Source organism: Lutjanus erythropterus, chromosome 3, assembly GCF_056507025.1.
Source record: "Lutjanus erythropterus isolate fLutEry1 chromosome 3, fLutEry1.hap2, whole genome shotgun sequence".
NCBI lineage: Eukaryota > Metazoa > Chordata > Actinopteri > Lutjaniformes > Lutjanidae > Lutjanus > Lutjanus erythropterus.
In genome coordinates, this window is record NC_139319.1 from 26,415,256 (window position 1) to 26,443,247 (window position 27,992).

General features: G+C 39.2%; 2 protein-coding genes across 3 annotated transcripts in view; one reads left to right on the forward strand and one right to left on the reverse strand.

Moving 5' to 3' along the window:
- The window catches only part of stx8 (syntaxin 8), a 54,343-nt gene extending 36,272 nt beyond the window's left edge, over positions 1-18,071 (forward strand). Inside the window, exons 7-8 of the mRNA XM_084715623.1 lie at positions 6,032-6,133; positions 17,415-18,071. Coding sequence (XP_084571749.1) covers positions 6,032-6,133; positions 17,415-17,479 — 167 coding nt within the window. The 3' untranslated portion in view covers positions 17,480-18,071. The remainder of the gene's footprint in view (positions 1-6,031; positions 6,134-17,414) is intronic.
- A 4,591-nt stretch (positions 18,072-22,662) lies between these two features.
- Positions 22,663-27,992, reverse strand: part of ntn1a (netrin 1a) — an 80,936-nt gene continuing 75,606 nt past the window's right edge. For both annotated transcript variants that reach the window (XM_084715625.1, XM_084715624.1), the window contains one exon: positions 22,663-23,079. In XM_084715625.1, coding sequence (XP_084571751.1) covers positions 22,751-23,079 — 329 coding nt within the window. In that variant the 3' untranslated portion in view covers positions 22,663-22,750. The remainder of the gene's footprint in view (positions 23,080-27,992) is intronic.

The window sequence follows — 27,992 nt, forward strand, 5'->3', positions numbered from 1 at the left end:
GCTCTGCAGATCTTCAGAGACCTCAGATTTGGCTTGTTTTGTTGTTGCCTAAATTGAATCAAATAGTCTACTAGTTGCTCCGTGAGGTGGGTTATTGTGATTGTTGTGAGCTCTGATGAAGGATCTGGGCTGACAGAGGAGAGTGTTTTCCTTCAAGGGACTTCAGTTGGTCAGTAACTCCAGCTACCTTGGAGTCTTTTTGACAAGTAAGGGTAACACGGAGCATGATATCAACAGGCAGATTGGCACCATATCAGCAGTAATGCAAACATTAACTGAAGTGTCATTGTAATGAGGGTGGAGAGTTGGCCATTTACGTTTGCGTCTGCGACCAATCTTCAGGTATGGTCACAAGCTTTGAGTAATGTCCAACAGAATGAGATGAACACAAATGCATGCTGAGGTCACCGTTGGAGTCGGTGTTAGGAGCTCAGATGTCTAGAAGGAAGTCAGAGTGGAATTGAAAAGAGTCAGATGTGATTGTTCATGTCCCTGATGTGGATACTTCCTGGAAGCCTCCTTGTGGAGGTCTCCCAGGCTTATCCAACCGGGAGGAGACCATGGGACAGACCCGGAGCACACTTGAGCGATTACATATGGCCTGCGACTGCCCTGGGATGCCCATTGAAAAACTGGAGAATTAGCTTGAAAGAAGGAAACACGGGCTGCCTTTTGAATCTGATGAAGGTGCAGCTAGTGTTGAAAACGTTTTTATGAGACTGTTAATAAAACTTTGTCGTGTTAGTGCTCCAGTATTTTTGGTGCTATTCTCTTTCCTATGACCAGGGTATCCTGACCTTTAGAGCACCAGACAGGCCTGCAGTTCATTGAGAGTCAGTTGCAGTGCGTTTAACCTCTTCCTTCATCTATGGGGTATCTTGCTTAGCCTGATGCCACTGTGACCTGGACCTAGATAAGTGGCAGAATCAGGGTGGATGGTTGTGAAAACACTTTCGATCCAATATCCACCATTGTCTTGTGATGGGGAGACTGAAATGTTGAATATGCTACACTTGAAAAATCTTGCACAGAATCTTAATCTTACAGAATCTGCAGTGTGCCAAGTCAAGATGGAGCCAATTTTAGGCAATAAGTTGAATATCAGAATTCAGATAAGGAAGCCAGACTGTAATTGTATGGAATTGCTGCAGTCTTTCTTGTATTTTCTCTAAAGTATTCTGGACTAGAAACTGAGTTACAGCCCCTTACACTGTGTTGCACGAGCTGAGCGAAGAGGAAACAGCAGCTGGTGGGGTTATTGTGTCTGTGTGACACCTTCAGTCCAGCTATGAGGTTGATGGGTGGGTATGCTGTAAACACCCAGAAATTACAAGGGAATGTTACATCTGCCTGTGTACACCCTGAACTAGTGGCAACGTAAACTGTAAGTGACTTCAGACAAAAACTCATTCAGTGGCCCTTAAGTATTTTCTTCCACTTCCAGTTCGTGTCTTGGCCACATAATAATCATTTAGCGCAAACCCACAGCAGCCAATCCTGTGGATAGTAGGTGTCGTGGTTCCAGATGACGCTGAAAGCAGGGATGGAAACAGACCTGTTAACTAGTTAGCCCCCAGAGAGCAGGATGACCACAGAGAGGGGCCATTTATACTAAAGCTGAAAAGTATTGGAACAGAGATGAAATGGTGCTGAGACTGCACAGAGAGTCAGCAGCATGAAGGAGTAGGTGACGTCATATGAGAGCAACATCTGTCTCCTATTGTTGTGTGTGCGTGCTCCAGGGCCCTCGTGCCTGTACACAGAAAGGCCAGGTTTTACGTACATTGTTTTTTGTGTGAATGAAAGGCACTGTTGGTTGCAGAAAAACAAAGTAAAGATCTGGCATTCCTGTATCTCTCAGGCAAAGTATATAGAAGTTACCCCAGGTTTAGATTCACTGGCAGCATGTGCTACCTTAGTATTCTAGAAAAAGTGACATATGAAGATGATGTAACTATAGATTGATATACATTTTTATTGACCTGGCTACTTTACTCTTCTTTGTGTTCTTGCAAATTACTCACTGAAGGCTGAAAAACTGGGTGGCCCAGTCAGTATAAAATAGTTTGTACCTTGTCTGAGCTCGATTTGGTATGATAGTTTTCACACCTGATGCAATCCCTACTCAAATACACAGGAACTGTACTCGACACCAGAAAAGATCAACAGATCACATATCAACAAATCTGTCCTGGGTACGGTACACAGTGTACACACTGATCAAACAAACTAGACTTTGAGGTCGAGTGTACCTGGATCCAGGCCTTGGTCCCTCATGTGAAAGCCCCCTTAGAACCTTGACAGAGTTGATTCAGTTCTAAAGTAATAACTGAGGTAATACTTAAACTTCAATTCAGTTCAAGATAATTTATCTTCTGTTTTCAGACTTGACACTCTGATTATTTGTAATCAGTTTTACAGTCAAACCATCTACAGTGTGTGGAATTTAAGCCTTATTTTGTGCAACAGCACTTGAAGATGGTTTTGTCCAGCTCTCTGAAAATGTTGCTGAATGTCTCACTGATGTTAGAAAGTATCTTCTGGAACTTAAAATGAAAAGAGATATAGTACCAGCACCATGTAAGGACAAAAAGTCAAAGGTGTTGGGTTCTTGCAGCATATTTGTGATAGGCCCTATCTGTGGTTCAACTGAGCTGGGATTGCCTGGAGCAGAGAAGTGTTGCCAGTCATTAGATTGATAGCTCTGCCTCTTGGATGCCCTATAATTGTTCCCATTTCCACAATGACCGTTCAGAAAACCACTCGCTAATTTCTATTTGTTTTCGTTTGTTGTGAAACGAACACAACAGAGACTATGGTAACGAGTCCCTGGGCCCAAAGAAAGCTTGCCAATGGCATTGTTTTGTACGTGCAGTAGATATTATTAGGAAAGGGCATAGTCAAGCTCTTCCACAGCAAAGAAAACTCAGCTTCAATAGGATGCTGATATATATCCAGTCACTGTCCACAGTGCAGACAAATTTAAGTTTCTCTCTTAAGATCTTATGCACGTCTTAACTTTTTATAAAATTGTGGCTCGTCAAGATGTTGTGGAGATAGTGAGCACTTAGGAATTATTTTTTGTGCCTGAGGTTTTTTTTGTTGTTGTTGATAACATGAGATACTTCTGTAGTGTATAGCTTGTTGCTGAACTTTTTTTGGTGTTGTGTAACAAATAAAAAGGAAATTTTATTACATCCCTGTCTGTGTTTTGTTAAAAGCATTCTGAAAGGAACATGAGTAAAAAGCCACATAGTTATTAAGATGAAATACTGTTATGAACTGCAGACTTTTAGGAACATGTGGTTCCAAAGACTAATGCTGTTGCCAACAATGATTTCCAAAATAAGACCATAAAACAAAAATCAATAATCAATTCACATTCCCATTCATTTCCAAACAATCTAAGGTACAATAAATATAAATTAAGATTTAGAGGAAGGCTGCACATTGTTAATTGTGCTTTAGAGACCAAATAATCATAAATCAATTAGTACTGCAATGATCAGTTGTTCAATCAATTAGTACATTAAAAGGAAACATATGCTGGGGTCAGCTTAATGAATTAAATGTTAGATTTTACTACTTTTCTTTGTCATTTATGATAGTAAAGTATGAGTCTTTTGGTTTTGGACTGTTGATTGGACAAAAGAAGTAATTTGTCACTTTGGGCTCTGAAAAATTGTGGTGAGCATTTTCTCAATTTGTGACATTTGAAGACTAAAGGAATAATTGATTAATTATGAAAATAATTGGCAGATTAATCGGTAAAGAAAATAAATGTTAGTTGCCGCCTAAAATGAATGCATCTTAAAACCACTGACAATGAAAATTTTAACCTGTTTGCACATGTGCCATGCTCTCTCACGCTGTGGCTTTGGAAGTTTATCCACTGTGATGGCATGTTAAACAAACAATCCTTGCCTGAAATAGGGCCTTCTTTGTGGTCTGGCAGATTCAAACCAGGGCCAGCAGCTGTCATACATGGAAGCGAAAGTTACAAAAGGAAATTGAGACTTATGTTGTTAGAAACATAACTTGATAAGAGGGTGAATTGAAGGACTATGCACATGAAAAGCCTGGCCCTTGTAGAGCTGCCATTCTGAAAATTTAATTCAGCGTTTCGTTGCAGCTGTAGTTAAAGGTCATGTCCTAGCGCTGCTTCATCTTGGCATGGTTGAGAATTCATCAATGAATTGAGATGTTATTTCAGAGCCAGAACTGAATCAAGAAACTTGGCACCAGCAAACCCAAAACATCCTTTATGACTAGCTGGAGTGGCACGCGGCACAAATGGTTCAGTGTCTACACCCCTTCCCTGCCAGCAAGGGAAGAGTTTCTTCCTTCTAAATTGTTGCCTGATGCTTATATGATGATGTGGGGGTCTCCAGGGACCCTGTATATACGGTGCTCTCACGTCTCCCATCTCCTTGTCCTTGCCCCTTCACACTCAGGCTCTCCAAGCTGACATGCTTAACTTTCCTTCCTCGAATTATTCATGCAACTTAATTATTTGATGTCAGCCGAAACACGGACTGTCTTGTCAAGTGGTGATGGCTCCTAGTTGAAGAAACATGTTTTCTCACCAGTCCAATTTAAAGGCAGCTAGAGCTGAAGACCGTTGTGCTCACAAAGAAAAATGCTGCAGATGACCCTGAGCACTCACCTGTGGGAATTTGGTCACGTAGGCGAGTTTTTTGTAAACAAGAAAAGCTTAGATTATACTCACTGACTACTATTTTACCATATAGCAGCAGCAATAAAAAGTTGTTCCCTCCCTGGAAAGGACAGTCTGTTTAACTTGGCACTGAGCTGAGGTTTGTAGATGAGTCTAGCTTCCCACTCCTGTAAAACGTCCATTTATCAGAGGCTGATGCGAGTCTGTGAAGAACTTCCCTTTTCTTCGACTCGGCCTTGGTTTCTGTTTCACTGGCCTCTTTTGTGTTCAGCCACTTCTTTTTGTTTTGCTTTGTCTTTTTCAATTTAGAAAGGTTCCTGGACAGGATCTATCATCACTGTTGAAGTAGAAATAAAAAACAGACCACAAATCTACATCCTGAAACACGTATTTAAGACGAAACGGCCAATTTGATTTTTGTATCGTAATAAATTTCCTGATTCATAACAAGAGTAATGAGCCATGTTGTTTTAAATATTATTGCTCACATATTTCTTAATGTATTCATTCATAGTGTTGAGTTATTGTGACAGTTGGAATGATGCAAGTTCCTAAGCTGAAAGAGAGGATGTTTTCAGTTCATTTTATTGTGTTACACCACCTCAATACACGTGCAATTTTGATGAAGTTGTATGTAGTTCAATTAACTGTCAGTCATGGGTTACATTTCAAAACCACAACTCCAAATTGATATTATATATCTCTGACCAAAATCATATTTTAATGCCCAACCTTAACAAATCAAGCATTTGGAAATATTTCAGCAGTTATCTGTTTTTGTTGTTGGGCCAGATCTCTGGAGATGCCATGTCAACACAGTGGCTCACTCTAACAAATCGCACAGGCTTCCATCTGGACGACCTTCAAGTCAGGAACTCCTACTGAAGGGCCAGAGCCACGGAGCCAAACACACACACACATACACAAAACACACGCTTTGTTTCTTTGGACGCCCAGACCTAGTCCCTGAAGCCTGGGCTTACGTCTTTAAACCTCATGAACAATAAGGGCCTGATTAAATCCAGAATGGATTCAGGAAGTAGTGAAACCATTTGAAAGCGCGGGGAGTGTTTTCACACAGCCCACTCCCTCCATCACCACCATCACTCGTGTCTGTGCGTTGGCTGCCTCTGTCTTTTGAAGTTGTTGACTGCTCTGATGTTGAGTCCTCCAGAAACTGTCACTTTTTCATTTCGGGTAATTTTTTTTTTATTACACAAAACATATTGGGAGGTCTTTTATGTAATAAAATGAAAGAAAAAACACCATGAAGTTTTTAGATAGAAGCAAAATACATAACAGAAATTAACTTTATTGACCTCTCCTCTTTCTCTCTCTTTCTTTGTCTTATAGAAATCATCGATGACCTTGCACATCTTGTTGACAAAACAGACGACAGGATTCGTAACGAGACACGAAGGGTGAAGCTGGTGGAGACAAAGTCAGCCTCCTGTGGTGAGTCTTCCTCTTTTTCCTTTACTGTGGAATGTCTTGCTCTAGGTTCAGGGACCAAAGCGGGCCTGTTATCTGATCTGCGTGCTAGAAAATAAATCCTGTTTAATCTGTTTATATGAGTTATTACCAAGCATCAGGTCTTCTTTTTCTTCCTTTCTGCAGTTCACAGAGCATGTGTCAAACAGACTATTATAGAGCTTTTATAGAGGAAGTTACTCTGGCTGGTGTGAGACACAGTTGGACAAAAACAATAGCTCTTCTCTCAGTCAATATGTAATTTGACATACAGGGGCAATCATGTTGTGTACAGCTGTTGTTTTAGAAATGCAAAATTATCTTTTCAAATCAAACAATTTTGTTATTATTGCTGCCTTGGCTTTTGTCTCCAGAAAAAGTGTTGCTTAATGAAACAGAAAAATATATGCTGATAGGGACAACAGGCCCTCTTGGCACAGAGGATGTAGGTCGTAAATGGACTAGTTCTGTCTATCACACCTGCAAACATGGTGAACCGGGGCCTCATTGCAGAAAAAAATCTAAACTGAATAATCATATTTTCTTCCTATTACAGAACTATTCTATCCTATCTCAGACCTCATACCTTTTCTTAAGAAATCCTGACTAGAACCGTAAACGTGATTCTTCAATTTGGACTAGGAACTTGGTACTGTTATTCCTGTGTCTGAGTTTAGAATATACATTAGACTGCCTTTATCCTCAACAGTGACTGTGTCACATTGTGTCACATTGCATGTCTCTTGCCAGCTAGCTAGCTTACTATAATGGACAAGAAAAGACATTCATTCTCACCTTTGATGTGTCGAATGCATGAATTGAGTCAGTGGAGGAGAGGATGCCACACCTTTTTTGGAAATTTTCCTCCTAATTTCCTCCTATTATTGTAAGGTAGCAGTGCTAACCACTGCGCCACCGTGCTGCCAATTCAAAACTAGTTGTCTTGATATTCGATATATACCCATTAATACATGGCCCAGTAGAATTCAGAGTGTCAACATATGGTTTCAAACATAATATTTTGGTGTTCATGTTCCTCATTTTCATTGTCATTGCCATACAGACCTAACAACAGTAGTGCTGCTTTTTGGCAGGTATTTTGAATTTAAGGCCAGGTCTGTGCCATCCTAACTTAGGAAAGTCCTCAGTTAGGACAGATCTGTAATAGCTAAATTCTTCTCTTAAGATAAGATTTTCTTCTCTTAAGATAAGAGGTTTTTTTCTACATGTAGTAAGGAATCTGTAATACCAAAAATTCTAAATGTCATCCTTATTTAAGAGAAGACAGGATTTCAGGCTAGGAAGTTTCTATAATAACGCCCCATCGTTTTTACATGGGGTCTCATTTTGAGGAATCCTCAAAAGTAGACTGAGGGTTCCAAATAAGGCCTGAGCAGTGGTCTACACAGGACACGTTTAAGCAGCATTTTTCACCTCTCGTACATCTAACACAACAGATACACTCCTGTTTTAATCAATCCATCAGTGCAATAATGCCCTGCCTGTGTTTCACTCACACTTGATGTGTGTAAATGTGAATCATATTTTTGTGATTCAAGTCTAATTTCTTCCGTTGTATGTGTGCAACGTGTGCGTGTGCTGCCAAAGCATGACCTGCAATTCAGTACAGTGTGTAGACACACATGCAACACTGAGATTGCTGCTAATGCTCTGGTAACCTGCTGCTCATGCTGTGACTCCTACATGGCGTGAGTCATCAGCCACTGTTGTCTCAACTCCAGATTTTGGTGAGTTGAGTTGTTCTCTGAGAGGCTTTGTGAATGTATGGCCTTCCCTCGCTGTTACCACAAATTTGCTTCAGTTTGTTTAACTTTTGTTCCCTCGGTGGCTCATGACTTTCAGAGGGAAATGGCTGCCCTGAGACGTGTGTTAGCTGGCGAAAGCCAATCTATGAACGTGGGAGCTTGGGCCAGGCTCAGTTTGCCCAGTGAAACGCCAGACAGCATTGCTATGGCAAAGGCTGCATTGCAGTGCTAGGAGACCTGGCTAACAGGCGGTCAGGGACAGAAGGAGAGCAGGCAGTAGGAAGGTCAGCCCTCAGAATGCTTCATTCTGTTGTCTGTATCCCCATGGTGCCCAAGCACGAGTTTGTTTGACGATCCCAGAGCTCAAATTGTGTTAGAATCAGGACTCTTTCTTTCTTACTTTCTTTTTGTTTAACTTATTCTTCCCAACTCCCTCCTCCTTCTCCTCAGTTCCAGGCTGAATAATATTCAGGGAGCGTGTGTTTGCCTCTGTGCACCTGCATGTCCATATGCATGTATCTATGCGCATATTTTTGGAGTGCACAAGTGTCTATGTACATGTGTGAAACTGGATTTGCACAGTATATTCTTGTGCATGCATGTATGTATTGCAATGTGTGTGTGTGTGTGTCTCAGACCTCTGAATGGAAAATTCCCCCATGGTCTTCTTCACTCTCACCTCAATGCTTTCTTTCTTTTTTCCATTCCTCTCTGTCATCCCCCTGTTCATCTCCTCAGTTGTTTGACACTTGTCTTTGTGTCAAGCAGAGAAAGAATTGAAAATACTACATGCCACAAATTGTTTGGAGGGCTTTCCCTCTTTCTCCATGGCAGCGTGTTTATAATTCCTTAGCTTTAAGGCTTTATTTATTTTTGAAACCACCTCACATCCAAAGCTGGCGTTTGGTGTTATGTCTCAGCCGAGCCCTTGTAAAGCTAGAAATGTCTGGCTTTGACAGGCAAAAGCATAGTTAACATAACTGTTTGTAGCTGCTGCATTGTAAAAGAGGCAACTTAGTTTTTACAGAGCAGAACTGTGCTTAAAAACTGGAAACATTTCCAGAAATTTGAAAAATGTTTTTCACTGTGGGATTATCAATATTAATCATCAGATATTTGCACATTTGAGTCTGGGTCAAGCAATTTTGTGAGCATGCTGCGCCAGAGATCTCCAAAAAAAACTGTTAAAAGCTAGAGGAAAGTAAGCCGAGCTATGGGAAGGGTCATCTCAACAAAAGAGAAGGACCCACATATTGCACGGCCGTGATTCTTGTGGCATACTGTGCATGACTGCTGCCTGTAGTGTTGTGAAACATCCATTGTGGTGAAACGTAGGGTACGTAGATTCTTGTACAGTACTGGTGTATAGAGACATCTTTCTCCTAAATGTGCATGATTTAGACTTAATTTAACTACATTAAAGCAGTTTCCAAGTGGAAATGGCTCGTTATTTTACCATTACACAAAAAGAGGATAAAAGATGAAACATACACACATAAATAACCTTCTTTGAAATTTCAAAAAAGGTTGTTCCAAATCTGAGGATGCTCAAGCACATTCAAAAATCCCTTCCTTTGTGCCTTTTAAGTCAACACTCTATGAAAACAGTGAACAGTGCTCGTTACTGGCTACCAACCGATATGTCAGGGCTTCTGAAGAATGTGTTTATTAAGTCCTCTTAAGCTGCTAACGTGACCCTCACAGAACAACCAGAAACACAAAAGGCGGACTATCAAAAAAATAATCAGGAGTGAAAATTTAAGAGTGAATGGAAACAGGAGTTTAAGAAAACGAATGTGACACATCTAAGGACATAACTCATTGTGGTCTATGCTGCCAGTTTCCTCAACTAACTGAGAATTGTAGCTCTTTTTTCATTGCAAACAATGCCGCCAGGAAAAACACATCACAATTCATTGGAAAAATGGAAAACACAAGAGCCCCCAGTTAAAGAAGGTTGTGTTAAGTTGCCTTAAATTTCCTTTTCTGTGTTGCTTTTACATAAATTTGCATTTGGGCCGCCAAAAATGGCCACTAAATGGCCAGTCTGAAATATTAGTGTCTCTCCCTGCATTCATAAACTGAACATTAGTACTTTTTCAGTACCAAATTGTGTCCATAGCAACCACTATTAAAAAGGTTGGGGTCAGATTCTTAATCATGCGGACTTGTTCTTTAATCAGATATTAAATCATAATTTTACCAATTTCAGGCTGTATTTTATTATATATTTTATTTTAGATAGATCTGTAACCTTTATATTAGTGCTGAAACCAATATCTGATTGGCAGTAGTCACAGAGATTTTCAAATGATGTCCAGCCTCAAACATCAATTCTTTTTTTTTTTTTTTTTTTATTTGCTGGTCTGATGCTGCCACTTTCACAGAGTCATTAACACTTGTTGTAGATGAGGTTGGTGGGAATTGAAGAGTGGAGGCTTTGAGTTTGGTTGGATTAGCTTGGCAGATTAGTCCATGGGACCAAAGGGTCTCTTGAAGAGTAGTGCGAGTTCCCCAGAGCTTAGGCATCATCATCAGGCAGCATCAGTGCTCGAGCATCTCCTCTCAACAGAAATAATCCTCAGTTTGTAGAGGACCACTTCTCCATGAATCCTGCAGGCGGCTCGCATCTCAAGTAGGTTTGTACTGTTTGGACTGGAGGGGATGTCTGAAGTGACTGTGGGTGAGGGGCAGCATCTGACAGTGCTGGGAAAAGAGCATGTAGGGCGAGTAACTGCACCGAGTCTTTAGTTGTGGAGTTGTCAAGGAAACATACATTTTGCTAGAAAAGGAGCTATAACATTTAAAACATTTAATAGTTTAATCTTCATCAGTTAGATCTTTCTCTCCAGCTCTTGTTCCTCTTTTTGCTCTGGTATAGTGTGCTGTTGGAAACCTGCAAATACAATATGTTCACATGCTTGATGAAAGAATTGCTTAAAGTAACACATCCTGCTAATGATGTTTCCACATCTGAGATTCCTCATAGTGAGTGGCCCTGAAATATCTATAAATATTTTAACCATTTTCACATCTCATTTTTGCGAAGGTTTCAGTGAGAACAATTTAATTCTAGTTATTGTGCTCACACCACAAAATTACACCATGGCACATATGGTTTCATCTACCAGCTGAATCTGACCTTTTTAAAGTCATTTATATCACCAAAATGAGGTAATTTATTGGCAGACCAGTGAAGTTAATTAAATGGCTGCAAGAGAGTAATATAAGTTCATGAAAAAAAAGAAATATTATCAAAGAAGAATTTTCATAACTTTTAAGAACTTTCATAACGCTCAAGTGTAGAATTAGTTTGGGTTTTTTTAAGAAAGATGAGAAACGCTGCTGCAAATCACAGTACAGAGCCACGAGTCTGACCTACAGAGACGTCGTGTCACTGAGAGACACAGAGCATCACTGTTCCTCCACACTAATCAAAACCACAACACTCTTCATATGACAGAGCAGCAGATCATCTTACTGCAAAAATACTAATATTTTAAACAGTTTTTAAGTTTCTCATTTATCTCATCTCATTTACACATGAACCTCATAAGATATAAACATCACTGTAATGTCTCATTCTCTCTGTCTCTACTGTTACTATGTTTAGTAAAACTATCAGATTTTTTGGCAACTAACATCACTCTACAAATGTAGCATTAATTGAATCAAAATGTAAAGACTGACACATTGCATTGTCTTGTATTGTATCGTATTGTATTGTGACAGCTGAATCGTATCAAACTGAATCGTTGCCCACTTAAAGATTTATCAAATATATCATATCGTTGAACATGTATCGAGATACGTATCAAATCTTCTCAGTCAGTGAGATACACACCCCTACTTTGCACTAATGCCCACACTATTTCTGCTATTGTGTTAGAAGTAATTAAGAAATACTTATGTGTAGATGTGTGTCTAGTATTTGGAGCCAAAAATCCCTAAAAGTTGTTGTCCTCTTCAGTTGTGCCGTGAGGGAAATGAGCATCTCACTAACCGTTAACATAAAATTTGTCCCTTTTTTGTTTAAAGGTCATCCTCATCTTTTGTGCTCCAAAGAGATCTTTGAACCATAAGCGGGGGGCACAGTGGGAGTAGCAAGGGAGGTTCAGAGGTTGTCTCGGTCTGTCCAGGGCTCTCGCCAATTATTCGTTTTCTCTGTGATTTTTCTTACTGATGTGTCTGAAAATTGCTTAGATGGGATGAACCCAGACTCTGGCCTCCAGAGCTCCTGGGTGGTCAGTCTGTCAGCAGACACCAACTATCTCCCTCAGCATCAGTGTCACACCAGAGCCCTAATCTATTTGGCAAGCAAACGACATTATTGTCATTAGTCTCCAGAGGCCTCTGGAGGGTCAGGAGTAGCTTGTTTAGTTACTGAGACAGACAGAGCTGGTCTGAGGAGAACAGGAGGGTTAGGGTCAGTGCGGGTTTTTAATGTGGCTTCGTGACTGACTGTTATATGACATTAGAGGGTGTGAGAGCCTTTCTCCACACTAACATATGCGTGTGTTATACAGCTCAGCCAGCCTTTATTGCCATTGTTGCTATGGTGTTGTCAAGTGGAGTTGCTGACAGATGTTGGACCAGGCTGAATGAAATTCTGATGTCTGAATCTAACGTGGACTGGGTGTTGCATTGGTATGTTTTACACCCAAACAAAGATAATTGCTGGAAATGTGTGTGGGTGTATTTGCTTTGACGTGAGGCTTTTAAAGAGCCATCACAAAAACTGTTTGAGCATGTTTCTACTTTGACATTTATATTATGCTCACATGTGTAAGTTATCAAAAGGAGAGATCCTGTCTAGACCAGTGATAACTTCTAGCATGTATGTCCTGTGGACCTGCATATGAACGCCTTCCCCTCAAATAGAGTAGAAACACACCATGCCCAAAGAATTAACTTTGCGTAGCAAAAGAGACAATCAGCCATAAATACCTAAAAGAAACAAAAGAGATGACAAGAGTCAAATGTGGTGCAAAGACATCTGGACCCATTACAGCCGTACCCCATATCCTGGCAAAGAAACCAGTGTCAGCCTTCCATTTCATCAGACCACCACACCACCACTACCACCGCAAGCAATTAGTTCAGCATGGCTTATATCTCGTCCTGTCTCTGTCCCTGTGGGAAAGATGACCAATTAGGCTTTGGAGGGGAGCGCAGGCGGAGAGAGCCAAAGAATGAGAGAAATGTAAACCCAAAGTGAAAGGCTGGGGAAATACCAGCCGCATGCTAAATAACAATGGACAACTTGAGTCAGTGAGGGGACCGTCGACAGCCCTCAGACCAGCCAGAGATGCAGTTGTTTGAAATCTTCACTCCTGTGCCATACTCAAAGGCGGAAACAGTGGGCCCTTGGAGAAAGTTTTCCATATCCTATGTGTGTGTGGGATGGTAGGTGATGTAGGTCATAATATATACATATGTATATGTACAATATACTGAGGGACAGACCACCACATCCTTAAGGCTTTCATGTTTTTACGATGCGTATGATAAAAGCCACCAACCATCAGTTCTCTCTTATATCCCTTAAGAGAATAGTTGAGCTGCTTGAATATACTGCATATATAATATATAAAATAGTCATTTCACCAAAAAAAGAAACAATCAAAATGAGGTAATAAGAGAAATCAAAAGGAAACTTGGCGATTTTTATAGTATTTTTTGTCCTCATACAACAAGTTGCAAAAGGACTCACGCACACTGTCTTAACTTGCAGTATATCACTTATTTGGGACTTTTCAGTACTAGACCTTCATCAGGCAGGCTTCATTGCCTGATGAAGGTCAAGTACTGAAACGTCACAACTTAATATATTTATTATGTATATTGCAAGTTAGACAGTGTGCAGGAGTCCTTTTGCAACTTTTTGGTCTTGTCTCTCCAACGCACCTGTCTTGTTTAATAGATGTGCGAAGTATTTCCTTTGTCCTCACACAACACAAATTGAGACTGCATAGTGTGACAATAGTTGACAATGTCATGTCTACCAATTAAATTGTGACCTTAGAATTGAAAGTCAAATAGAAACCCCTATACTGATATATCAGCAATACGGTCAAAAGTATCAATACGTTTTCAGTACTACATGTTTAAAATGACATGATGTCCATTAATTACAGTATCAAAAGTACCAAATTTACTAAAAAAAAGATCTAAATCTCATTCAAGACCTCAGTTCAATTCAGTCTGTTGTTTTTCCTGAAATTTGTTTGCAGCAAAAGCAAAAACAGACAGTGTTAAGTGATTTTTCTGCACCAGCACTGTGTAGGTTGTTAATGGGAAAGAAAAAAGAAATAATCCTATTTTGTATGCCAAGGATGACTTTTTTTTTTCCTTTTTGTTGTTGTATTGAAAGAGGTATTGAGTATCATCTTTTATACTACTATTGAATTCTTAAATTCTCTAATAAGCTAATAATGGCCAAACTATTGCCCCTGCGGTTTATCAGTTGGTCTCTGGATTCATTTTCAAGTTGGTAACATGTAATAAAATTAAAATGTAATTCATTTCTCATCCCATAGGCTATCTCCTGTCTTTTTAAACAGCAAAAGGCTAACTTTGTCATATCATAGTAGGAAAAGCACTGGTCTGTCCGTTTTATGCTCCGTTCATTTTGAGTGTCCAACAGTGAAAACTCATTTTTAGTACTAATGTCATTTCAGGAAATACCCTGTAATTAAGATATTTGGTGGCTTTAGCTAAACCTAACTAGATCCAGTTAAGTATTCAAAATGATCCAGATTCAATAAAATTTGATTATAAAAGAAGTTCGTCTTTTTTCAAAGGATAAAAATTCCACCTGTAGTGGATTTTACAAGAGAGAGAGGTTTTTTTTTTACCCTGGGTGGTGGCTATAATAAAAACTGTAATATTTTCAGGTCCTGGGGGTAAAGCACTTTGATGAAGTGTGAGTGAGCGTTTGCACATTTTTCTCTGCTTCCATAGTATCAGTGAAAAACAATGATTATCCTCTCAAGGCCGAATCAGAAACATATGCCTATCACAGTGTGCAATCTGTGGCAATAAAGCTTTTGTGGCTGTTGAACGCATGTAAATTGCATTAAGTCATCAAGAGGAAAATGGTGATATGCTGTGAGGGCATACACACTTGGGACTTTTGTTAGATCAAGGACTTTGAAAATTAGTAGTGAGGTATGTAGGCTTCTTACCTCTTCCAAGCGTATTCCCTTGTGTCTGCTGCACGCCCCTCCTCCTCTGTGGGTCTGTCTCAAATCACGGTTGTAGTTCCTCAGCTGCTTGACATTTGGATTTTCAACAATAAAGTTGGGGAGAATTTGTTGAACTGAAAGGTTTTATCACAGAAGTACAATCTGTAAACCAACGTGATGAGAAACTATCGAAATAATGAGTTAGTATTTCAAAATAATGAGAAACTTCATGGAAATAATTAGTTTTTCATTATTTTAAGATTCTTAGTGATTGTTTTCAGAACGTTTCTCATTATAATGATATGCAGGGTCTTTTTTTTTGTCTCACTGGTGGAAATAGGCTTCCATACAAAAGTTTATAGCAAAGTAAAAAGAAGACAAAACTCATTTAAAAAGTCAGATTGTAACCACAACAGTCTTCTTCCGTCTTTAATTGCGTTAGAATTTTCTTTTTTCCTGCATAAATAATCTGCAATGATCTCATTTTCACACACAAGATTTTATCAGTTTCTTAAATTTTAGAAATTCAAAAAATACTAAGATGCATAATCTATACACATATACACCGATCAGGCATAACATTATGACCACCTGCCTAATATTGTGTTGGTCCCCCTTTTGCTGCCAAAACAACCCTGACCCATCAAGTCATGGACTCTACTAGACCCCTGAAGGTGTGCTGTGGTATCTGACACCAAGATGTTCGCAGCAGATCCTTTAAGTCCTGTAAGTTGCGAGGTGGGACCTCCATGGATTGGACTTGTTTGTCCAGCACATCCCACAGAAGCTCGATTGGATTGAGATCTGGGGAATTTGAAGGCCAAGTCAACACCTCAAACTTGTTGTGCTCTTCAAACCATTCCTGAACCATTTTTGCTTTGTGATATGGCGCATTATCCTGCTGAAAGAGGCCACAGCCATCAGAGAATACCGTTTGAAAGGGTGTACATGGTCTGCAACAATGCTTAGGTAGGTGGTGTGTGTCAAAGTAACATCCACATGGATGGCAGGACCCAAGGTTTCCCAGCAGAACATTGCCCAAAGCATCACACTGCCTCCACTGGCGTGCCTTCTTCCAATAGTGCATCATGGTGCCATGTGTTCCCCAGGTAAGTGACACACATGCACCCGGACATCCACGTGATGTAAAAGAAAATGTGATTCATCAGACCTGGCCACCTTCTTCCATTGCTCCGTGGTCCAGTTCTGATGTTCACGTGTCCATTGTTCGTGCTTTCGGTGGTTCATAATCATGTCACCATTATCCTGTATTACTCTGTATAGAACTTAATGATATCAACATTAATTTAAATTGGCGATTACCTACTGTCAGGCTGTATCTTCACATACAGGTCTCTGCAAGTTGCGGTCTAGAGGAAAATCCTTGGTTGAAAAATCATCTACAGCTATCATGACATTTTGTTTTTATTGGTATTTTTTGTCCATCTCAGTGATTGAAACTTCCCCTCGACCCCCTCCTCCTGTTACATTCATCAATCACCTTGTTGTGGTGAGGCTTTTTTTTTCTTTGAAGGTATTTTCATGTCTAGCCATTTCTTCTTTAGCTCAGGGACAGTACAAGCTTCAGGTAACATGGCATTATCAGCACTCGTTCTTTTGCTTTAGGAAATTCCTGAAGTCCAGTGCTGACGTTGTTAAAATTACAGACTTTCCTTTATGCATCTCTGTGAGCAAGACTTCAAAATCCAAACTCATTAAGGTCTTTTTTTCACTCTTTGATGCCATTTTCATGAATGAACACTTACCGATATATGGGCCAAGAAGCCTATCCATATATGGTATTATTGGGGAATTCATTATGGTATTTTACAAGACTGGTACATGTGCGCTTAAATACATATGTACAAGCCCATCATATGAAAAAAATAAGAGAAGTTTAAGATTAGAGTACAAAAATGTTCTTGTATGACACCCATTGTTTGCTTTAAATAAACTAAAGTGACAGTGTGTTTTTGCACATCTTTTTGGACAGCAATGGAGCTCTGTTGAACGGAGGAATAAGAGGAATAAGGAATCATTTTTATTGAAGGGCAGATTCAAGTCGTACAATGCACAATAGACAACACAAACAACTCTCCCACCCTCTTGGCCTTGCCTTAAATGTCCATAAGGAGATACAAGTTCATCACTAAATAACGTTGGTTTCATATGAAAAAATGAAGCAGAGTAGAAAGTGGTCTTGTGATTAGATTATGTCAATCTTTGCTGCCTTCTTTCTGTTGTTCACAAGAATGGTTGTTAATTAATTTTTTTATTTCCTTTCCTTTTTTCTCCTTGTTTTTCCTCTTTCAGGGATGCTGGTGGTGATTGTGCTGCTCCTCATAGCCATCGTCGTGGTCGCTGTGTGGCCTGTGTAGCAGACAATGACAGCAGTGATCACGGACCTGTGCTGAAGTACGATTACAGTTTGCAGAACACTGGTTTGCAGTCACAGTGCACTCATGTACAGACATCCATTTAAACACTGTCTCTTATCAGATTTATATTTTCTTTTTAAAAAAAATAGAATATATTGCTCATGTGTAAATTGCCATCTTTAACAGTTGTTCAAGTGTCTGGATCATTCAATGTATCAAATAATTAAATTATTTGGAGGTATGTAAGCCTTTTGAAAAATATTTTTAGCCTGGACCGTGGTCTATGTTGACCCAACAGTAGGACCTCCCGCAGGCAGCAGGAGTTTTCCTTTCATGAGTCTGTCTGTGGTCCGGGCTGAGGCTCACACTGGGTGCAGTAATTCCGCAAGCTTTGCAATATTCACACTCACTCATATTTACCCATGCATTACTGTAGCAGCTGTAATGTTATCATTTGTCTTGGGATTTTATAATGTTTATAGAATAGCTCTCAGCCAAAACAAACAGCTTGGCTGTGTTACTAACATGGCTGTTTTCCTCCCTTGTAAATCAATTCAGCTTGTAATTTCTAATAAATGACATTTCCAGTTAATAGTCCCTGGACTCCTGTCTGTCTGCGTTAATGCTCAGGGCTGACTCTGCACTGTTTTGCGACATGATATTTAGCTGGGGTCTAACTTTGACAAAGCTCAAACACACCAGTGCCACCTCCACATTTCCATTATGAAATCTGCATAATATTGTGTTATGTTTTTTTTTTTTTTACTGTACTTGAGAAAAGCTGACTGGATGATATGGACAAAATTAAATATCATTATATTTTTGACCAGATACCTTGATATTGATATTTATCAATATTGTGACAATGTGGATATGTAACTAAGTGGATAAATGCAAATAATAGAACAGCTAGAAACCACTTTACTGTAATGCAACCTATAAAACCAGGAGCAACACTTATTTTTGCTTTTCTCCTGGGCTACAGAAAATTGTACAAGTGGTGGAAAGCACTCTCACCAAGATAAGAGAAAAACATCTCATCTTCACAGTCCATGAATGTTGTTCCAGAACATTTGGACCTGAATAAACAGTTTGAGGCATTTTTTTTTACTGGCATACAAGTATATATATATTTTACAGGTCCTCCCACATCGATTTCCTTCTTCACGTATTTTATATCATTATTATGGTCAGTGTTTTAGGGGTTTTAGACTGTTAACCTGAGGACAAAACAAGCAACACAATGTCCATGATCCCATAAACTGACATAATGTAATAAAATGTTATTAAGACAAGTTAGAAATGTAACTAAATACATTAATAAATACGTTAAAGCTTTTCCTTTAAGCTCCAATCAGTTGGTAAAAATAGTAAACAGAATTTTAATGTCTTTTCTTTTACCACCAACCATTTGGAGAAAAAAACCCCCGAACTAATAAACTAATAACGACCCATCCAATTTATGAGCAAGTCAGATTTGTCATTCAGCAGAGCTGGGTAACAGCAGGTTTGGACATGAAGAATGTTTTATGCATGTGAAGTTGACTTCTCTTAATTTTTCTCTTCACCGAAAATTCTGAGAAAATATAAAAGACAAATTAAGAAAATGTTGGTGCATGACGTCCATGAGTCTCAGTATCATGATATTTATATATCAATATGTTGTCCAGCTGTACTTTAATATTAACTTAATAACTAAGTAAAAAAACAACAACAACAACTATTCAAATCAACAGAGGCAGATTGTTTTTTCAATGTAACAAGAGTTTATTTCAACTGAAAATCTGAATTTAGTTCTACCAGGTTGGTGTGTTCAGTAGTTATTATTTCCTTCTTTAATGGCAACAATCTAAACAACCACAAACAAGTAAAAAAAAAGTTGAAAAAGACAATAAAATCCACAATGTCTTGTGTCATTAAATATATTCATATATAATAACCATAATATATTAGTACGCATTGTAAAACAACATTGCAAAACGTCTTGGCAATGGTGACAACTAAACAACATTTACAATTCATAGTATGAACACAAAGCAATGCTTTGACAGGTACGTGTGTAGCGTTTCATCAGGAAGCTTGTCAAACCATTGCTCAGGAGGAGACAGATGTAAAATTTACAGCATGAGACTACAGAGACTAAAGAGGTGTGTGATTACAGATTACATTGCGCCAAACAGAAAAACGTTGGCATGTAATATTATGGTGTTTGATTAACAATGAAAGGCAGGAACATGTAGATATACTGCGAGTGTGCTGGAGCAGCCCTCAGCACGTAGCATCACAACAGACTGACGTCACAATCGTTTTATTGATTGTACAGTAAAGACAAAAACCCCACTCAAAACCTTAAATGCAACAAGATCGTCTGTCCTTTTAATCTTACAGTTGAAGCCAGGTGATTTTGATTTCTGGCGGTTTAAAAAGCCTTGTAATTTGTCATCATTTCGGAGGCATTTCAGTTCATTCAGAAATTCCTGGACAGATGAGCAGGATACTGAGATAGTGGAATCAGAAACAATTTAAAACAAAGGAAGTAGAGAGTCTGTTAGATTAAGACCATGTGTGTTGAAAAGATCTTAAAACCCTTTTTCTTTGTGCTGTGGGACAGTTTGAAAGGTGCTAAAGGTGATTTTGAGAAACAAAAATACCATCAACATCAAACGCGTTGCTCAGAGTGTTTTTGGGATGGACTGAAAGGAGCTCCAGTTTATGATACACAGGCTTTTACCAACCTGAGCTTTTACCACGCATTCCTCAGAGAAATCCAAACTGAACTGCATACAAATAAATGAGCAATGTGGTTTGAATCAAGCAGCGTCAAGTGATTGCAATGCACCCCATTTCTCCCGGCGCAAGTGTCAAAGTGAAGAGAATTAATGTGACAGGTCAATGGGAGACTGCAGCTTCTGACTGGTCGCACAGTGTCCTCTTAGTGAATGTACAGTCATGCATTGTGTTTGCAAAAGGGTGTGCAGACTATAACGGTATTTATCTGCAATCTCATAGTACTGTAGGGATTATTCTAGATGAATACGAGCCAGTGTGAGGTGGATTTTATAAAATACATTTAAGCAAATTGCTGAGCAGTTTTTCAAGACGCAGTTTTCAGTAAATTTTCCTGCACTCGGATTCATCTCTGCACCGCACGAGGTAAGGAATTTTTTTTTTCTTTTCATTATGCACATACTCATTGCTTCAAACAGTCTGCATTGATTGAGTTTAATTAAACATCTTGTTCCACATAAAAATACAGCTTTTCAGATTTAGTGGTTGGTAGCCGCCCACATTGTATCTTAGCGAGAGGCAGAGGACATTTTTCTTCCTTTGTCTCATTCATGCAAATTTGTAAAGATACATTTTCACACATTTTAAAAACTTTTTTCATGTGCTGGTGTAAAGTAATACATTTTTAAGAGATAAATCATCTGCATTGTTGCACTTTTGACATACTATATGCACGTCTTTCTCAGTATCCTCTGAGAATGTGCAGTAATTGCGGCTGCACAGCAATAATGTTGCATCCCCTCTGCACAACGACCTACCTTGGGCAACGGCTCTAATCATTTTGTGGTAGAACGAGTAAATAATGTCTCTTAAGTTTATTTGAATTGAATTAAAACATTTGACATTTTATTTTGTAGCCACTTAAAGGTAGAATATGCAGGATTTGTCAGTTGCTGCTTGTAAACACACTACAAAGATAGTTGATTGTTGAGTCTCCTTCCCAGGTAGTCAAATATCAAGGCTTTCGGTTGTGAAAACATCCTGAGCACAGCAAATTCATAAGGAAATACAGGCAGAGTTTCTGCAGATACAGCCACCACCACACACTTCTAGGAAGTCATAAGTGTTGATAACGAGGGATTATGTTTATATGAGTCTATACATTGTTATTTAGGAAAATCCTGCATAGTGTACCTTTAAGAACCCATATTTATTTTTTATTTATTTCTGTTAGCACTACCCAAGAACCACTCATGATTTTGTGAATATTTTTCATAGTGTTTTATAACAATCACTGTGGCTGGCCTCTTGTCCTTTAAATCAGTTGTTAAACTCCTGTTGTGAAATGAAAATAAAATACAAAATAAAAATAAATCACAGTTACTGTAAGTACTGAAAGTGAAATGAAGGATTTTTAAATGAAATTCTTCCTCCCCCCAAAACACATCATTTTAAACATTAGTACCATGAGCAGCACCAGTTAGTGAATTGAACATTACACTCTCGAATGAGAAGCGTTCACGCGTAGGTTTGTACAAATACTGAAAAACAGAGTCAGCAGACTTGATAAAGCTCCTATTAACATATATTACAATATGATTATAATATACACCATGTGGTGTAGTGATAACTGTTAATAGAAGCAATTATCTAATGCGCAGACTCTATTTTCCTTTCTTGACATACACTTCTGTCCAGCACCTAGTATTTACCATGTTTGGATGTGCGTGCTTTTGTAAACTTTTTGTACAAATACTGAGCCACTGAAATTTAACCAGTGAAGTCTAAAGGGGCAAACAGGAAGTGAAACAAAAGCCTTAATCAACACTGTGTTTTATCTTAAGTTCTCATCTTGCATATTCTAAATATCCTGACAGCTAAAATTGTAGGACAACAGATTTGTTGTTTGTTGAGTTGCAGATATACCTGAATTTGTACAACAGGGGAAATGAATGTCAGCTCAGTGACAGCTAAATGTGAAATACATTTCTGTGGCATACAAACAATAGTTTTTATGGCACAATTCAATATTACTGCCTCAATCAGATCAGTGAAGACAAGCTTGCTTCTTAGCTAAGAATACAATAAGAAAACCATGCAGAGGCAAAATTGCAGTGGTAATTAAGTGGCTTTTTCTGTGTCATTTTTGCACCAGCAGAAACTGTCCATAAAATTAAAACATAAAATATAATGATTTCATACTGAGATAAAGAAAACAAACACAAATAACTTTATATGCTGGTAATAGGTGCAAATTCGGCAAATCCACAAGAGAGACAAAATCTCAAAGTAAAATAAAATCATAAAACCAAATCTGCAAGGTGAGCTCCTTCAACAAAAGTTCACTAGAAAAACAAATCATCCTAAATAATTCTCTTCATGCTTCTACACAAAAAAGCAGCGACATAAACAGTCTCTTGTCTGTCCGTGGTCCTCTGTCTGCCTCTCGTTCACTCTTCTTTTTTTTCTTTTTTTTTAATGACCCGCTCAGCTTTTCTCTTGAATTCCTCTCCTATCTCCGGCATTCCCTCCATCTCTTCCCGCCTATGGCTTCTTGCACTTGCCTTTCTTCTCGCGCTGCTGGAACTTCCTAAGCCTGCGTGCCCACGTGTCCCTCCACTGGATAACCAGGCTGCCTTTGTCTGCCACCACGCCGCTCTGCCCGGGGGAGTCCTCATCGTTCCCCAGCAGCAGGTACTTCTTCCCAGGCTTGATTTTGGGACACTTGCAGGCCACGTCTTTGGCACGGACCCAGAGGAACTGGTCCCCGCGGCGGATGCGGCTCTCGCCCTGCTTGTAGACAGAGATGATGTTGACGGTGAACTTCCACCACTCGCCGGCCTTGTCTGCCTTCAGGATGTGCACCTGGACAGCTGCAGAGCAGAAAGCAAGAGAGATGACACATTATCACTTAATATGAGACTTCCTACATTCAACTGACAAGCAATCTAGCACCTCGGTGGCAAAGGTTACTTCCTCAACACATTTTCTATCCCAGAAACAGAAGCACATATTCCTGAGCATCTTGGAGAATGTACTTATTTTTTAGGTATAATTTCGGGTACTGTCAAAACACATTGGTCATGTTTTAGGCAAGACTATGTAAAAAAGAGAAACGTTTGTCCCAAACCTGACCACTCTGCTGTATTTGTTTTTAGTATAAATAAGTATTGAAGCAGAGGAATGCCAGTTCAACATTACTGACATTACATTACAGTGAACATAACATAAACTGTGCACGCAACTTGAACTCAATCACACTATATTTGGATCTTCAGTCCATACAACATGCTGACATCCATACACAACATAACAATGATACAGATGTTTATTATTTATGGTTTATTTGATACTGAAGTTTGTGTTCAGCCAACATAAAAAAATAGGTTGTTCAAATTTAGAGAGCAACCAAGCGAAAAGGCTGAGACACCTCTAATTAGTGGTCAAATGCTTATTCTGTGCCATTACAAATGAAAGAAATACTGGTGGGAAATACTTGATATAGTGTAAGAAAAAAAGCTGATCTTCTGTTAATAATGCATGTACTTTATCTAGTGTAGGCCAAGCCTACACAGCAGTACAGTAACATACTGGAACAAACTGACAAAATATTTTTATACAAAAGAAGGAATAACTTAATGTATTAAATTTTGCCAAATTTACAAGAGGGGACACATACTTAAGATTTTTTCATGGGTAGAATTCCACAGACTTTATAAATTTCAACTAACTCAACAACTCATGAAACTAATTTTTAAAGGGAGTCTGTGGCTAATAATATGCTGCCACCTCAAGTTACTCCTGCACAGGTTTTGCTCTGGAGGACAAAGGTCTGATCTCAATGAGGATAACGAGAACTCATTAAAAATACCAGGTGCAAACAGAAAAGGCACAACTGGATTATTATCTGAATAACATATCTGAATACAGATGCCATTTTAATACCAGGTGTAAATGGGGTATAAGAGTCTGCAGCCATGTGAGCAGCTTGTGAGGCTACAATTAAGCACAGTGGTCCTTTGAGCTAAATGCCAAGAAAAAAAAAATGTAACTGTGGCATCAGAGGAAAAGTTAGAGGATCATTCAAGTCAGTCGGATTCATCCTATGGGGATCATGAATATCCCCAATAAATGTCAAAAACAATTAACAGCAATCCATCCAGTGACTGTTGAAATATTTTGTTCTGGACCAAACTTTATGTTGTGCATTTACTTTTAACTTTCCACAGTTTTTTCATGCCTTACCATGGTGATCCTGGCAAAAAGCTTTCACCATTCTTACCATTTCTATCTTGTTGAGTCCACTATCTTTTCTCTGTCACTGGGTTTTTATTGAGGTAATGAAATAAGATGCAGAATGTCACCTAACCAGCACTCTCCTGCATAAGACATGCAGCTTTTTATTATTTTAATGAAAACTTGCTCTGTGCTTCAACTGGCTGCATCGGCTTCTCACTGAGGAGTCATCACCACAGTAAAAGATCTGTGTCACAGTGGAAGGTCTTTTTTATTCCATGAACACTGGCTGTTTTTCCAACTGTGACCATTGTTCAAACATCAGCACGCTCCATCCTCAGCAACCACAAGTGTGGCGTCGGCAGCTAATATCACACCAGTGAATGCTGACCCATACTGTGGCGAAGAGGCTTCATATCACAGTATCCAGAGCTCCAACACCTCCTGAGAGGATCGGCTGGTTTGGCCTCTGTATCCCCCCAAAAAACTATTATATTAAAGATTTATTCACACAACAAAGGGTCTTACATGATCAGTTTGCTTCATACTAAATTCTTGTCATATGGTTGCTATCCAACTTCTGGTTGCATCCAACAATTTTTGTAACTTTCCAAAACAGGAGGAGGAAACACTGACCAGAAGAAAGTTATCCTCCTTGTGTGTTTCATCATGTCTACTCCTTCTCTATTTAACCACTGGCTGTTTGATGAGGCTTTACGTGTGGCCATTTGGAACGGGTATACACAGTGTTGTCTTTAGACATGTCGGACAACACTTCATATAAACTAGTTTGTTTCATGCGTGACGCGGCCTTAAGCCACGTCTCTTTCAGCAGTTTCAAAGCACAGCCTTTCAGTCTTGCTTATTACCTCTGCAGAAAGTCTGACGCAGAATACTTCACTTTTAAGCTTCCAAAGATTTGTTTAAACAGTTTTCATGAAACCCCAAGTTTTATTGTGTAACATATTATTTCTGTGCTTCTGAGAAAAGATCTGTCTCACAAAACTCAAGCTGAGAGAGAGAGATGTATCGAGCTGATATGGATTGGTCTAGGGAGCTGATTAGCATATTTTATTAGATCATGTTGGCTAATATAAAGCTGATCAAAATCCAACATTGTGGTCATGTTGCATGGCGGCTGCATAGCCAAAGATCTTGCCTATGACACCACTGGACAATCAGAGTCAACTCAGTATTCTTGCAGTCCCAACATCTATAGCAGATTGCATCATGTCAATTTCGTGAGTCATATTCTCAAGGTTAAACTTTCATTCATATGATATTAATAATTTAAGATTATGAACTTAATATTTTTGAACCAGGACCTGCAGAAATGGATCAAGTAGTTTGTGAACAGTTGTAGCTACAGCTGTGTTTTTAGTGTGTCAGAAACATATACCGTAATCAGCATCTAAGTAAATACAAGCATCAGATCAGACTCTGTATTAGCAGATATCCAGTGTTCACGGACTCAGATCACGGTCTGGACCAAAATACTTAATCAGGACTTCCCTGGATATTCTTATGATATTCATTGGGACTTTACAGCGCTTACATTATGAAATACAAAATATAGATGACATTCAATGATTTCCTTCTATTTTTGACACTAATAAATACAGTAGGAAATGTTTTGGGGAGCATCAAGCTTGATGTGGGCATCAACACTGGCTTAATCTGCAAGTCATCAAGTTAGTATCAGCTGCTGATAACACTGCTGATAACAGTGACAACTCAAATTAAATTATAAATAGCAAGTAATAAATTGAGAAACAAGAGAAGTGCTCAGATCGCTGAAAACTTTGCTAAACCTTGATAAATGGGCACCCATGCACTGTGAATCCTGATAAAGTACACTCATGTGGTATAAATGCTGTTTTTATCCTCAGTGGAAAAGACTGGTCTGTGGTCCAGCTATGATATACAGCGCCACAAGCGTTATGTCCATTACTACTGACACAGCAGTGTGATTTGTAATGTGATTAGGAAGCAGGGTAGGGCTATTAGAGACGTTAGCTGGAAAGACACTCAGTGATATCACATGATGAATCAACTGGTACGGTCTTCAGAGAGTGAGAGGGAGTGAGGAAGGACTGGGTCGCCTCTAACGCAGCATGTATCAATATGTATTATATTGACCAGATCTCTATTAAGTTCCATTACTTCTCCTGTACTTATAGGAATTGAAATGCACCACCGTGTTACAGGGTCACTGGCTTCACCTTCAGTGTGGAGCTAATGGAGCTGAACATCATGGCGGTATTAAGACTATATCCTGTATTAAGAACAGGTTTTTATCCATGTTGGATCACCACCATGGGAGTTAGGCTTTATAGATGGTGAAGATCTAAAAGCACCTCTAAACCTTCCTGACTTGGGAAACAGAAAACACATCTGATTTATGGACTATACTTTTAGTTTCCAATGATCAAGGGTCAATTCAAAATCTGGTGACGCTTCTGTGATGACCTGAGATGTGTGAGATGTTGTTTCAGTAGCTGTGAATGGCTTCTTTTTCCCTTTTATGAACGGGACATTGTATATCTTAGGAGAATTCAGTGGGGATCAAAGCATAAACTTTTATTCTGAAGGATGCAGAATTCCTGTGTGTTGCTGATATGTTGTCAGTATTTTCTGATAGTATTGTGTTCATTGGCTTCAGGCTAATTTTAGATAACATCCTAAAAAGTAAAGGAAGTTGGAAGGATTTTGAGTAAAGATAATGATGTCTTTTTGTATTTTCTAACCTGGCTTTGTGCTCATGATTCAGCTGGGAAAATTTCATGTCCCTCCATGCTGTAGAAGCACTCCAAAGTCAATGAAGACAAAAATGGGACTTTTACTTTTACTTCTAGAACAATGGCCACCTAATATACCCTCTCCACTTTAAAACTAAATTGAGTTGTTGTTTGGTTGTTTAGTGTGTACTTTATCATCCTACTTCTCCTGATGTTTGTAGATAATTTTCACCCTAGTTGCACAGTGTGTCCTCTGAGACTAGGTGTCTATAGGCTGATCTGGTGTCACCTGATGGGGACTTTGGCAGCACCTTGCACCTACCAGCTGCCCCCAGGTACTTGTTCTCTATGTTTGAGTTTAGTCAACAATCACTATACACTGAAATGTCTTGAGTAGTTGTACCAGGGATCAGACATTTCTTTCCCCTCCCTGCACCCCGCTCCCTCCTGTGACTCTTTATGTTCGTCTGTATGTATCGACCGCAGAAGCTTGTAGCATCGCTTCCCTGCGCAGCATGGAGCCCAGCTCCCCCGCTGATCTTTTCAAAACAGTCCAAAGCTACAGCTCTCCCAACTTATCCTGTAGATTCACATTGTGTTTGACTTTTCAATTTGCCTCGCTGAGCTCATGTGTGGTAAATACTGTACACAGATCTCGTTCTGCTCTGTTATGAGTCTTGCATACGCTGCTGCAAACTAAAGGTGCATATGACAAGGAGCTTAATGGTTCTCATGTACAGGGCCAGTGCAAAGCCCCCCTGGTGAAGGCAAGGTGAGGAAAAAGTGGATTACCCAGAGGATGATGTGGCACA